The sequence below is a fragment of the Meles meles genome, chromosome 17 (genome assembly GCF_922984935.1).
Source record: "Meles meles chromosome 17, mMelMel3.1 paternal haplotype, whole genome shotgun sequence".
NCBI classification, from domain to species: Eukaryota; Metazoa; Chordata; class Mammalia; order Carnivora; family Mustelidae; genus Meles; species Meles meles.
In genome coordinates, this window is record NC_060082.1 from 32,082,063 (window position 1) to 32,094,969 (window position 12,907).

At 33.8% G+C, this 12,907-nt stretch overlaps 1 protein-coding gene across 2 annotated transcripts in view; it reads right to left on the minus strand.

Moving 5' to 3' along the window:
• The window catches only part of NEK7 (NIMA related kinase 7), a 156,618-nt gene that overhangs the window by 37,882 nt on the left and 105,829 nt on the right, over positions 1–12,907 (minus strand). For both annotated transcript variants that reach the window (XM_045982741.1, XM_045982740.1), the window contains 2 exons: positions 2,994–3,102; positions 1,996–2,103 (listed from right to left, as the gene is read on the minus strand). In XM_045982741.1, coding sequence (XP_045838697.1) covers positions 1,996–2,103; positions 2,994–3,102 — 217 coding nt within the window. The remainder of the gene's footprint in view (positions 1–1,995; positions 2,104–2,993; positions 3,103–12,907) is intronic.

A 12,907-nucleotide genomic window follows, 5' to 3' on the forward strand; every position in this document is an offset into this window, starting at 1 on the left:
CTTGTGAAAGAAATTATTTTTCTACCGATTCATTCATCAAAGAAAGTGTCTCGCTGCTCCTTCCTCGCTGGCTGCACTACAGGTGGCCCCATCTCTTTCACAAGCACACACATATATACTTACATCGCTACATAAAACTATATGACCCTAAGTAAAGTGATTTAGATAAAACCTGATATGATAGAATTTCTTAGTGAATTTACTCTCCATATCACATAATTTGAACTAACACATCACCTAAACTTGAAGATGCACGTTTGTCAACCCTGTTTAGAACTTTTGTCCAAGGCAGGGGCAGGCAAGCTAAAGAAGTCCATTTCCAAAACTGCTGTTAGTTTCATTCCCCAGGTCCTTCGAGTCAGGTGACTACAGCACGCTCACAGCGACAGTCTGCAAAGCAGCATTTAAGAAACACACGTGTGTGTCTGAGCATGGGTATGCAGGCGTGCAGTGGGTGTGTGTGTGTGTGTGTGTGTGTCTGTAAGTGTAATTTCGCATTTCTAGGTAAACTAAGTGACAGAATTCTGTTAACACATCCAGGTGAATAACAAAGTGAAAACATGTTACTTTTACTGTGAGAAATGACACTGACATGGAATAGTCTACGTTTTCTTCATATTTGCATTGTAAGAGTTGTAACTTCCAAATAAAACTTGTGAAAGTGCCAGTAAAATTTATGCATTTCTTATCAAATCTTCTTAACCAGAAAAATTTGTAATGCTCTCTAAAAATAAATGTAAAGTGAAAGGGAACAAGACAGTATTACTCGACATCAGTGGAAAATTAATTTTCTTAGAATACTTGACAAAATAAAAACTCTGTGAAAAGGGTAAAGTGTTATCTTTCTATCACTCTTTAACCCAGGGTCCAATATTTTGTCATTCAGCAGTGACCGGCTGCCTACTTATGAGCCAGATACTGTTCTAAACGTAAAAGAAATTAAATGACAGGTTCGGGGCCACACAGAGTCTTACTAACAAAGCAGGAAAAACTTTAAAAAGTCTAGTCAACCATTTCAGATGCTCATTTCACTATTCTACTATTTAGTGTAATTCACTTCTTCCTCATCAGGCCATTTTAAAGTTTTTTATTTCACATTTAAACACAATTTTATAAAAAGATTTAATAGTTTTCAATGAAATTATGATACCAAAGATGGGGCACCATTAAATTGAAGTCAACTTATTTTTATCTTAATTCTTATTTTATTCTGGTTGTTACCATTCTAGTTAAGTTTTATATTTACAAGAACAAAATGTGATTTGAAGAGTTTTAAGAGAAGCTCTGTCTCTCTCTTTAGGTTATTAGATTTAAAAATTATTTCTTCCTAGTAATTTCTATTGTTTCCGAAGTGGACAACTTTTTTTCATTGTTAACATAATGTAACAGCTACTACATTCCGTTCTATTTTAGATAAAAGGGACATTGCTATATTATTAGTTTTAGAATGAATATACTGCAGGTATCTTCAATATAACTTAGGAGAAATATTTTCCTCATTAGTTTTAGACCATCTTTAAGGTTTTCCCCTCTGCAGTAATCACAACTATATGTGTTATTTTAATAAATAAACATTTACAAATTACTACATTATTTTTAAATAGGTGAAGTACTCTTTCATGATATGGTTTAATCATCGTATCTCCATATGATCTCAATGTTGTTAAATGAAGAATGAAAGGAATGCTCCATGGCAACTGTTAAAACCAAGTTTGTTTATTAGTTTTTTTTTTTTGTTTTTTTTTTTGACCAAATGTCTACCTGGGGTCTAATTAACAGAAGTATCCAACTGTCACATGAATGGACACATTATGTTTAATGGAGAATGATAGGGATCTACTCAGGATCTGATGATTTTAAAAACAATCGTCTTTAGACTGTAAGAGCTGGCATATAATTAATACATCCCTTATGTTGTTTTTCAGCACACACATGCACACACAAGCACGCACGCACGCACACGATAACTGAATGAAATTATACTGTGTCTCTTACCTAAAGAATGTGCAGCTGTGGTTTTGGAGCTGAAAAACCGACCAAGCCCAAGATCTCCAAGTTTTACCACTCCAGTGGCTGTAATGAACACATTAGCTGGTTTTATATCTGTGAAGAGATGAAGGAATCAGGTGAAAGATGATGTCAGCTTAGGTATTTTCAAGGATTAAAATACTTTTCATGGCAGAATTTAAACTCCGTCTTAAAAATGAAAGAAAGTCAGTTGGAATTTTGACCCAATTACTTCATTCTGGATAATTTTGATATAGCCTTATTACTTCTGAGTTCTTAGTCCTCTGATAAAGAAATAATCATCAATGCGGCATGATAGAGATTGCTCCTAATTTTCACTTAAAATGCATTTTCAAAGAAACTTTTGTGAAATGCAAAGCACAAAATAAATTTATGCCCATTTTATATCAATATTAAATATCTTATTAAATATTAATTTATTGATACATTTACATAAAATATAAAATCATAACTCTACTATGAACATAATTATTTAGATGACCTTACAAATCATAATTGCTTAAATAAACTGTACGGAAATTTTTCACACCCCAAAATCAGAGGAACAGTTCCTAAGTGATGCTATCTTTACATGCTCTGCCCAACTATTTGATTGACAATCAAGAATATATTAAGAGCTAATGTTAAAAATTAAGAAATGAAATGGCCCTAATATTTACTGCTCGCTGAATCTTCCTTACACATAATCAATTGCTTTCCTGCACCTTTTCCTTCTTTTAACTTACCAACATTATTAGCAGGATGCTCAGAAGAGGCAAGCAGAACAATAACTAATTTCTCATTTTTCTTTAAAACAAGTAGGGCTTTACTGAAAGGTTTGTCATCCTAGTAAATGATAATTTGAAAATAAATTAACTGAGAAAGCATGATACTATGCCACGACTGGAAGGTATTTATTCTTAAATTGCCTAATAACCTGCATCACTTAAAACAACTTTAGAAATTATTTGTGATTTTTATCCTACCTCTATGCATGACTCGTCGAGAATGCATGTGTTCCAATGCACTGCAGAGTTGAACAAAGTATTTCCAAACAGTCCTTTCAGGAATTAGCCGCTTTTGTTTCTTAAAATGCTTTTTTAAAAATTTAAATAAGAATTATTAGGAATTAAAATATCTTCAGACTACATTCTGACATGCAAAATGTCTTAAGTCAGAAAAACACTTAGTTTTATCTATCTATTGCCAACTAAAAAGCATATGATTTCCCACAGTGAGATGATTTCAAGAATTTTTACCTGACATATTACTTAAATTTCTCGCTATTATATTTGAAGTTAGCATAGTCCATATAAAGCTACATCTTTGTGATGCCCAAGATTTCAAAAAATTAACATCTATTAAAATAATTCCCTAGCCTAAAAGGATGATGTCAAATTTCATTTTAAGAAAACCCAGAATAAAATAGTCTGAAAACCTGAAGGTAATTATGTTCATTAGAAGACAATTCTTCTCCTGACAGAAGGCTTCACTATAGAATTCCTTTTAAATATTGAACCACCTTGGTGATTTGAAATATCAGTTAATTTATTAAAAATTAAATAAAAGAGATTTATGTAAAAAGTTTTCATGAATATTTCTACTGCATATTATTAAAAAAAAAAAAAAAAACAAACCCGTACTTTGAATGGATGAAACCAAACTTCATGGAAGAAAAACATTATAGGAAGGTCCAGGCAAAAAGCTGAGCACCAACAACCTAGCTGGGAAAGAGTGGGCCCTCAATCACCCAAAGAACTACAAAACCAGAGGTATATATTTATGCCCATTTTCCTATATTACATTTGCTAGAAGAATATATCTCCTTCAAGAACAAAGTTCTTAGTTTCCTAAGATTCATCAAGATTACATAAAAATTATTTTTCTAACACAAAAATGCAATTGGTTTCCTGTTTAACAATATTTACAAATGACCAACATGAAATACTACATATAAGGAAGCTTTTATGACACCTTCTGATAATTTTAACTTTTAAACAACACAAATAGTTATTAACAGGTATCAACATTTAAGTGCGTACTATAGTGTATTTTTTCTGGAAAAGTTTTTGGAAGTTCAACTGATTTGATTTGTTATTGAAAATGAAGAAACTGTAATTTGGGTAACTGCAAAGCAAATTTCTCTATCAATTTTTTACCCCTGTGACCAGTTGAGGGCAGGCTGAAAGAACACTGGGAAATCTGCTGATATCCCTAGTTCATACTTAGCAAAAGATTATATCTACTGTCTCATATGCACTGAATATACCAAAAGGATAAATCTTTCAGGAAAAGCCAGTAACTTTAGATTAATGTTAACTATGGAAATGAACTTAGTAATTTCAAGGGCTATTAACATCGGTAGGAAAAGCAAGTAACAATTAGATGACCAGGTAATTAAAGAGCAAATCAGGGTATTACTAAAATGCTGAAAACCTCCCATATCATGTTTCAATATTCAGTATTTTTAATTGCAGACGGTGTCAACATCACTCTTCATTCTAAGGGGCCATGCTGCAAAATCAGTTCTATACACATAATTTTCTTTCAGATTTGGAATGAGTCCAAATAAAGCCTGTCTATGTGCTCTCCCTGATGCTGGATTAGCATATCAGAAGACTGTTTGATGTCAACAGGAAGATGGGGACCAGGTTTCTTTTCATTCAAAAATAAATATAATGCATCATGTAAGCATCAGACCATGAAAGATAAATTTTATGCTTTAATACAGATTCTGAAATCATCACAGTCATAATTAATTTGGCATATTACTTTTAAAATCTCATTATTTAAACAATAAATCACATATATAGGAAAAAGCGGAATGAAAAAAATGGCCCTCAAAATGCACCGTTAGGGAAGATGTTATCAAACCAAGATGGTCTGATCATTTTCATGTTTTTATATTCTTTGAGACCATCTCTTTGAACAACAAATTAAAGATGAAGACAATAAATTGATATCAATACAATGCTACCTAGACAGAATGACCTGGCAAAAACGTAGGTATCCAAATCAGTAACAGGTTTCTGAAGAATAATTTTATGAACCTGATTTGCTCATAAAAGAAATCAGAGGCAGTTTCATTATGTCATTGGTATCTCACAAATAATGTCTTATCTGTTTCACCACATGCAGTTTTCCATCATTTCTTAAGTGCAGGGGTTTTTTTGTTTGTTTTTTTGTTTGTTGTACAAAACCAATACTTAGGAGAAAAGCCTGTCTGTTCTGATGGTGGCACTGTTGGCCATCTCTTAAAAAGAGGATGAACGGAAAAAAGGCAATGAAAATTTGAATTTTTTTTACTGCTGGTGAAATTTATATTAGCATTAAAGGGGAGAAACTTTCACAATGCCAAAATATTAAAAAAAAATCTTTTCTTGAAATTTATTCTACTATAGACATATCTGTTAATTCTTTAGTCAAATAGCATTACTGTTCAAAAATCCACTTTTTTTCTAAAATAAAGACAGCCCTATATAACTACTTAGCACTAGATTAGGGAAAAAAATCTAATGCCAAGAAACAGAAATTACAATGCACATGTATTTGTCATGTGGTAAGTTTTTAATAAAGCAAGAAATAATGTAGCCAATTTTTTTAAAGGTTCATATCAATAAACATTTATGTGAAAAGGAAGATTGTCCAATATGGCACTTTACTATATTTACATTATGAAACTGAACTTCAAGTTTTTTTAATCTGAAAATAAAGTATCTGAAAATTTACAAAGAGGCAGAAACTAGCACTCAGGTATACCTTATCACTTGGAATTAACTTTTATTTAGTCTTTTTTTAAAAACAGGGTAGTCTTTTCACTATGCAAAGCTTCAAATATTGTTTACTTTATAAACCTATTTACTATCTCCATTAACATCATTCAAGTAAACACTGAACATTATTCAAATTCCAGAAATAGACATATCAAAAAGCTAGTCAATGTACATATAAAACATCACAATATATTATATTCTCACTTATGTGTAAAAAGATTACCAGCCTCTTAGGTGAAATTCAGCACACCTGGTAAAATATACTCATATTGCCACTTTAGCAATGTATATACATATTTATTAATATAAAAGAGGATGCTAAGGCAAGCTGCTTCCATTTGAAGATGCTGGGAAATAGTCACACCTTTAGAAAAAAATCACTTAACATCCTCCTCCAAATTAAATATCCAACACCAAATCCAGTTATATAGTGGACGATTGCATATTTAAGGACCATTTTTTGGACTGAACTGGATGACTTGATTTCTGCACTCTAGACCACCGCTCCAAATGGAACGTATACACCACTTATTTCTAAGTTTTGCCATTCTGGCTTTCCTCTCAAGAAATTTTGGGAAAAACTTCAATGATATTACCTATAATAAACTCATCCACAGAGAAAAAGCAGAAAATTATATTCTTGTTTTATTAAAAAAATTAATCTCCGTGGTGTATCAAAATATTTAAGTCCACAGTGTGGTATGTTATTCTTTAAAGAAGAAAGTTTCAGACAAAACATCTTTAACAGCCAGGGCTGGCTTCATGAGCGATCTGTGTAGTCATGCAGGGCACTGTATTTAGTTTAATGCTCTGTTGTTGCCATGCTGAAATTCTTAACAATTGTGAAGGACCCACAACTGTGTAGCTGGTGCCAGGAATAATATACACAGAATCTTTTAGAAATGTACTGCTGTAGTTAAAACAAAAACTAAAAGTAGCAAGTGTGATCCTGGGTATGCAACGCATTCCTGCAGAAGATCAGGAAAAAGATAATTCAATAATGAGAAATTATGAGGTAATAAGAAAACTAGAATTACAAGCCCCAAGCCCATTTCTTCCAAGTAACTAACAAGAGGAAGTAAATAATTCATGTTAATATAAGGACATACTTCCTGCTTCGGAATGTCATCAGATATTTAACGTGCCACTACTATATCTATTATTGTCTTTTCTAAAGACCTGATTATCAGCCTTGACATAACTGATTGTGTTACCCTGAGCATGCCACTTAACCTTAACCTTGGTAGGCCTCCATTTCCTCCCTATACTGAACAGAGTTTGGAGATGAGCTGTAAGGTCCCCAATGTCTCTAAAATAGAATCTACGGTTCTACACTCTCAGGTACAAATAAAACTTACATAAAGAAATGCTGCTTGGAACATTTTCACATATAAAAATAATGCTACTTTCCTGGTATGTCCTATCCCTTAAATCTCCAGTTAATAAAAACAAAGCAAATAATAATAACAGTAATACCTCAGAGATCCCCATAGGTCCAGTTAATACTATAAATGATCTTCACATGAGATGACAGGTAGTTAGAGAAACTTGCAATCGGTCAAACATTTACCATCAGAAGGGATGTTATGTTCCGAGACAAACATATCTCTGTAACTATAATGCATTTTCATAAGACTACATTTTGCAATGGTTGTTTCAAAGAAATTCAGTGCACAGAAACTGGGTGATGGAAAGGATAGAATGCTTCTGCAAGTGTAACTGATGGTTCTAAGTGTGATGTGTACTACGTATTAATCTTTCTGCAAAAACATTCTTCTTCTAAAGGGTACAAGGAGGTCTGAACAGACTAAATCACACAATACTTGCTATACACAATTTTGAGAATTATATAAATGTAAAATATATGTAAAATAAATTTAAAAATATATGTAAAATAAAATAAATTAAATAAATAAAATTAAAATAAAATATATGTAAAATAAATTAAAAAAATAAAAAAATGTAAAATAGTTATGTCTCAATTAGAATTTTGGTTTGTAATACTAATTTGCAGCATGTGAATATTTTCACTCTTGGCACTTTTGAATAAAATTCAGCAACGTGAAGTCACTCTAGAAGGTGTGAAGTGGAATGGGACTGGCAGCCATTAGACCACTGAAAATACTTATCATTGGCATCTGAGTTTATCTACTTTGATATTTCCCATGCAAGCTCCACTTGTCTTTTTTCCTTTCACGTAATGTCAGAAAACCCAGTAAGAGTATTCAGCTGTTTTAGATTATAATTTAGTAGAATACCAATATAATCCATTCATTCTCCCATATCAAAATTATGTGACTTATTAAGGAAGCTGAAATATGTTTCATCTTAGGGTTGGAAGGGTAAAGATTTTTCTCTGAGCAATTAAGTCTTATGAGGGGGAACCCTTAAGTTATTTAGCAAACAAGAAAAATAAGCTCCTATGTTTTTCCTCCAAAGAAGTTGCCTTCGGAACATTAGCACATTCATACTGAGGAAACTTAGGACATTAAAAAATCAGTAAGAATAGATGAATGCATCAGAATTACTACAAGGAATAATCCCCGAACTGCTGCCACCTGGTTAATTTTTAACAGAAGCTTCTATGTTACTAAAACTAATAGAGAAGACACTTGGAAATCTAAGACATTTTCTATGCTGCACAAGAGTACTAGAGACAGAAAGAGTGAGACACAAAAGCAGAAAGTTAATCTTCAGGAAGACACAAGGTCACAAAGATAAACAGAAACATTTGCCTCTTTAATACATTCTTTCTGGTTCTGTTTTACCAGACATCAGTAAGAGAGTTGGAAAGATATTTCAATATTCTTAATGGACAAGGGAAACACCACAGAACAATAATGAGACAGTAAAAGTCTCCTGGCAGAAATTCACGGGACGGGGCGGGGGGGTTAGTCTGTATCTCTTCTCTACTTAACTGTTATAGCTACCAGTATGACTGCTCGTGATGTTACAGGATTTTTTAAAGGCAGCTTTAGGATCAGTGTTACCTTAAAATGTAAAAAGCAAGTCGTCCTTTAAAAATTATTTTCTAGGGGCACCTGGGTGGCTCAATGGTTAAGTTTCTGCCTTGAGCTCAGGTCGTGATCCCAGAGTCCTTGGATCAAGCCCCACATCCTGGCCCCTGCTGGGCAGGAAGCCTGCTTCTCCCTCTCCCACTCTCCTTGCCTGTGTTCCCTCTCGCACTGTCTCTCTCTCTCTGTCAAATAAATTTTAAAAATAAAATAAATAAAAGATAAAAATTATTTTCTACTTTTCCCAAGTAAATATAGTTCTGAAGTTACATATCACCTTTTAGTTATACTCACAGAATTACATAATGGTCATTAGGATTTAATTTACTAAATCTCCAAGTTCTGGGCGCCTGGGTGGCTCAGTGGGTTAAAGCCTCTGCCTTCAGCTCAGGTCATGATCCCAGTGTCCTGGGATCGAGCCCCGCATCGGGCTCTCTGCTCTGCAGGGAGCCTGCTTCCTCCTCTCTCTCTCTCTCTCTGCCTGCCTCTCTCCCTACTTGTGGTCTCTATCTGTCAAATAAATAAATAAAATCTTTAAAATCTCCAAGTTCTATACTACTTTTTATTATGTCAAAGTACTTAAGTATCGAAGAAAACCCAGGTGATATTTTATCAGTAACACTGCTTTTATACAAATAGTTCTGTATAACACACCTACATGTACATATCAATGTAGGCATAAATCTATATGGATACAAAAACACATCGCTGCCCATGCATGAGTCGGTAACTATGTACATATACATATGTATATAATATTCAATTCTGTATGGATTTTTTTCAAATAGTCCCACTGATCTGTAACCTTAAACTTCCAAATAATTCTAAGGTCATATGCAACATAGACAACAATCTTATATAAAAGACTCAGAGGGAAACAGATCACATTTGGAATCACTGGCTATTCTCATAGTTGCCTGGCTTGGACTATACATTTTATCCCAGACACTGAAATGCAAAGTGTAGGTGTCCTCGTAAACTATAAATCGGAGTCATCCAAGATAGATGATACTACTGGGAAGATTTTATTGCTTTAAGGATTCAAAGGTCAAAAGTGTAAAAGACTTCTCAAAGTGATTTTATTTCTAGTCCAACCTCTAAATTTGGATAAGTGCAAATAAAAATGTGTCTGCAAATGTAAAAAACAACCACACCTAAAAGGTGAACAAGATTTGTAAGTTCTAATGTTTGGAGCTAAAAATTATCTTTAAAACACTGTTAGTATTTTAGCTAATTTATCAAAGCCTATGGTACACAAAATTGTAGGACAAACCCCCCCAAATCCCGAAATTCTTGTATATAGTTCCCTCTGCTTGAGTTTAAGTTGAGTTGTGAATATGATGAATTATCATTCTTCTATCGTCTCACATGGCAGGAAAGGTTTTGCTGATGTAACTAAGGCTCCAAATCAGTTTCTTTTGAGTTCACCAAAAAGGAGATTAACCTTGATAGGCCTGGCCTAACCCAGTAAGCCCTTCATAAAAGTTAGAAATTCAAAGCCAGAGAGACTGGACTGCTGGCCTCAAGGGAACAAACTGCCAGGCTATGGAGAGAGCCATGTGGCAGGGAACAGGACCCAAGGATGTTCCCCAGCTGATAACCACAAAGATAGTCATATAATTGCAAGGAAATTAATTCTTCTAACCAACCAGCAAACAAGGAAGAAAGCCCTAATCCTCAGATGAAATCACAGCCCCAGCTGGCACCTTGATTTCAGTCTTCTAAGATCTTGAGCAGAGAGAACCCACTGACCACTATGTGAACTCACTTATCTACAGAAACTGTGAGATAATAAATTTGTATTGTTTTAAGTTGCTAACTTTGTGATAATTAGCCATAAAAGAAAAATACAAGTGAATTTCTTTTCTTTTTTTTTAAGATTTTTATTTATTTATTTGACAGAGACGTCACAAGTAGGCAGAGAGGCAGGCAGAGAGAGAGGGGAAGCAGGCTCCCTGCTGAGCAGAGAGCCCACAGTGGGGCTCGATCCCAGGACACGGAGATCATGACCCAAGCCAAAGGCAGAGGCTTAACCCACTGAGCCACCCAGACATCCCTACAAGTGAATTTCTAAACACAGTAAAAATCAACATATAAAAGTAACTTTATGTGTGTATAAAGGAAAGGAGTTTTAAGGCTTCTACCAAATTTAAAGGGAATGCCATATAATTGATAACAATGCAGAAAATACAAGCTGCATATTCAAGAAGCACAGCACATATCTAAATATATTAAGAAAAGATAACCTAGATCAGGAACAAAACAAAGATGCCCACTCTCACCACTCCTGTTCAACATCATAGAAGTCCTTGCCAAAGCAATCAGACAAAAGAAAGAAATAAGAGATATCAGAATTAGAAAGGAAGAAAGAAGTAAAATTGTCTCTATTTGTAGATGACATGATTTTATACAGAGAATTCTAAAGACTGAACAAAACTCTATCTAATCAATGAATTTGTAAAGTTACACAGAACAAAATTAATGTACAAAAATCAGTATTGTTTCTATATACTAACAATATGTTATCTGAAAAAGAAATAAAGAAAATGATCCCATAGCATCAAAACCAATAAAATACTTAGGAATAAACTTAACCAAGGAGTTTTCTACCCTAAAAACGGTAAGACACTGATGAAAGAAATCAAAGGAGGCACTAAAATAAATGGAAAATATCCTGTGTTCAGAGTTGGAAGAATTTTAAATTGTTTAAATGTCAATACTACCAAAGGCCATCTACATATTCAAGGCAATCCCTATCAGGATTCTGATGGCATTTTTTATGAAAGTAGAAAAAACAATTCCAAAACTTATACAGAACCACAAGACCCCCAAATAGTGAAAGCCAAAGCAATCCTAAGAAAGAATAACAAAGGGGCAGGCATCACACTTCTTGATTTCAAACTATACTATGAAGCTACAGTAATCAGAACAGTATGGTACTGTCATAAAAACAAAGAGATCAATGAACCAGATCTGAGAGCCCGGAAATAAATCCGAGAGCCCGGAAATAAATCCAAGCGTGTACAGTCAACTAATTATTGGACAAGGGAGTTAAGAACACCCAATGGCGAAAAATAGTCTCCTCAATAAATGGTGCTGAGAAAAGTAGATATTCACATGTAAAAGAACGAAATTAGAATGAAATCATTAAAACCATGAAATTCCTAAAAAAAAAAAAAGAAAAAAATAGGAAAAACCTCCGACATGGGTCTTGGCAGCAATTATTCAGAAAGGATACCTAAAGCATAAGCAACAACAACAAAATAAATAAGAGTCATCATATTGAATTTAAAAATTTCAGAAGAAATGATCAACAAAGCAAAAAGGCAACCTATGGAATGGGGAAAAAATTGCAAACCATATATCTGATTATGGGTTAATACTCAAAATATATAAAGAACTAATACATCTCAACAGCAAATAGTAACAATAATAATAATAATCATGCAGTTAAAAAAATGGGCAAAGACCTAAATAGACATTTTTCTGAAGAAGATATATGAAAGGACAATAAATATATGAAAAAATGCTCAACAACACCACTCATTAGAGAAATGCAAATCAAAATCACGATGAGATATTTCCTCATGCCTGTCAGAATGGCATCACCAAAAACCAAAACCAAAACAAAAACAAAAGATAACAAATGCTGCCATGGAATTCTTATACAGTGTTGGTGGGATTGTAAACTGGTACAACCACTATGGAAAACAGTATGGAGGATCCCTAAAAAATTAAAAATGGAACTACCATATAATCCCACAATTCTGCTTCCAGGAATATATCCAAAAGAAGTGAAAATACTAGCTCAAAAAGATATCTGGCATCCCTATGTTCACAGCAGCATTAATTATAATACCCAAGACATGGAAACCACAAAAATGACTACTACAGATGAATGGAAAAAAGAAGTTGTGCTATGTGTGTGTGTGTGTGTGTGTGTGTACACATGTGTGTGTATATATATATCACATACACTCACACACAGAAGAACATTATTCAGCCATTAAAAAAAAATAACAAGGAGGGGCGCCTGGGTGGCTCAGTGGATTAAGCCGCTGCCTTCAGCTCAGGTCATGATCTCGGGGTCCTGGGATCGAGCCTCGCATCGGG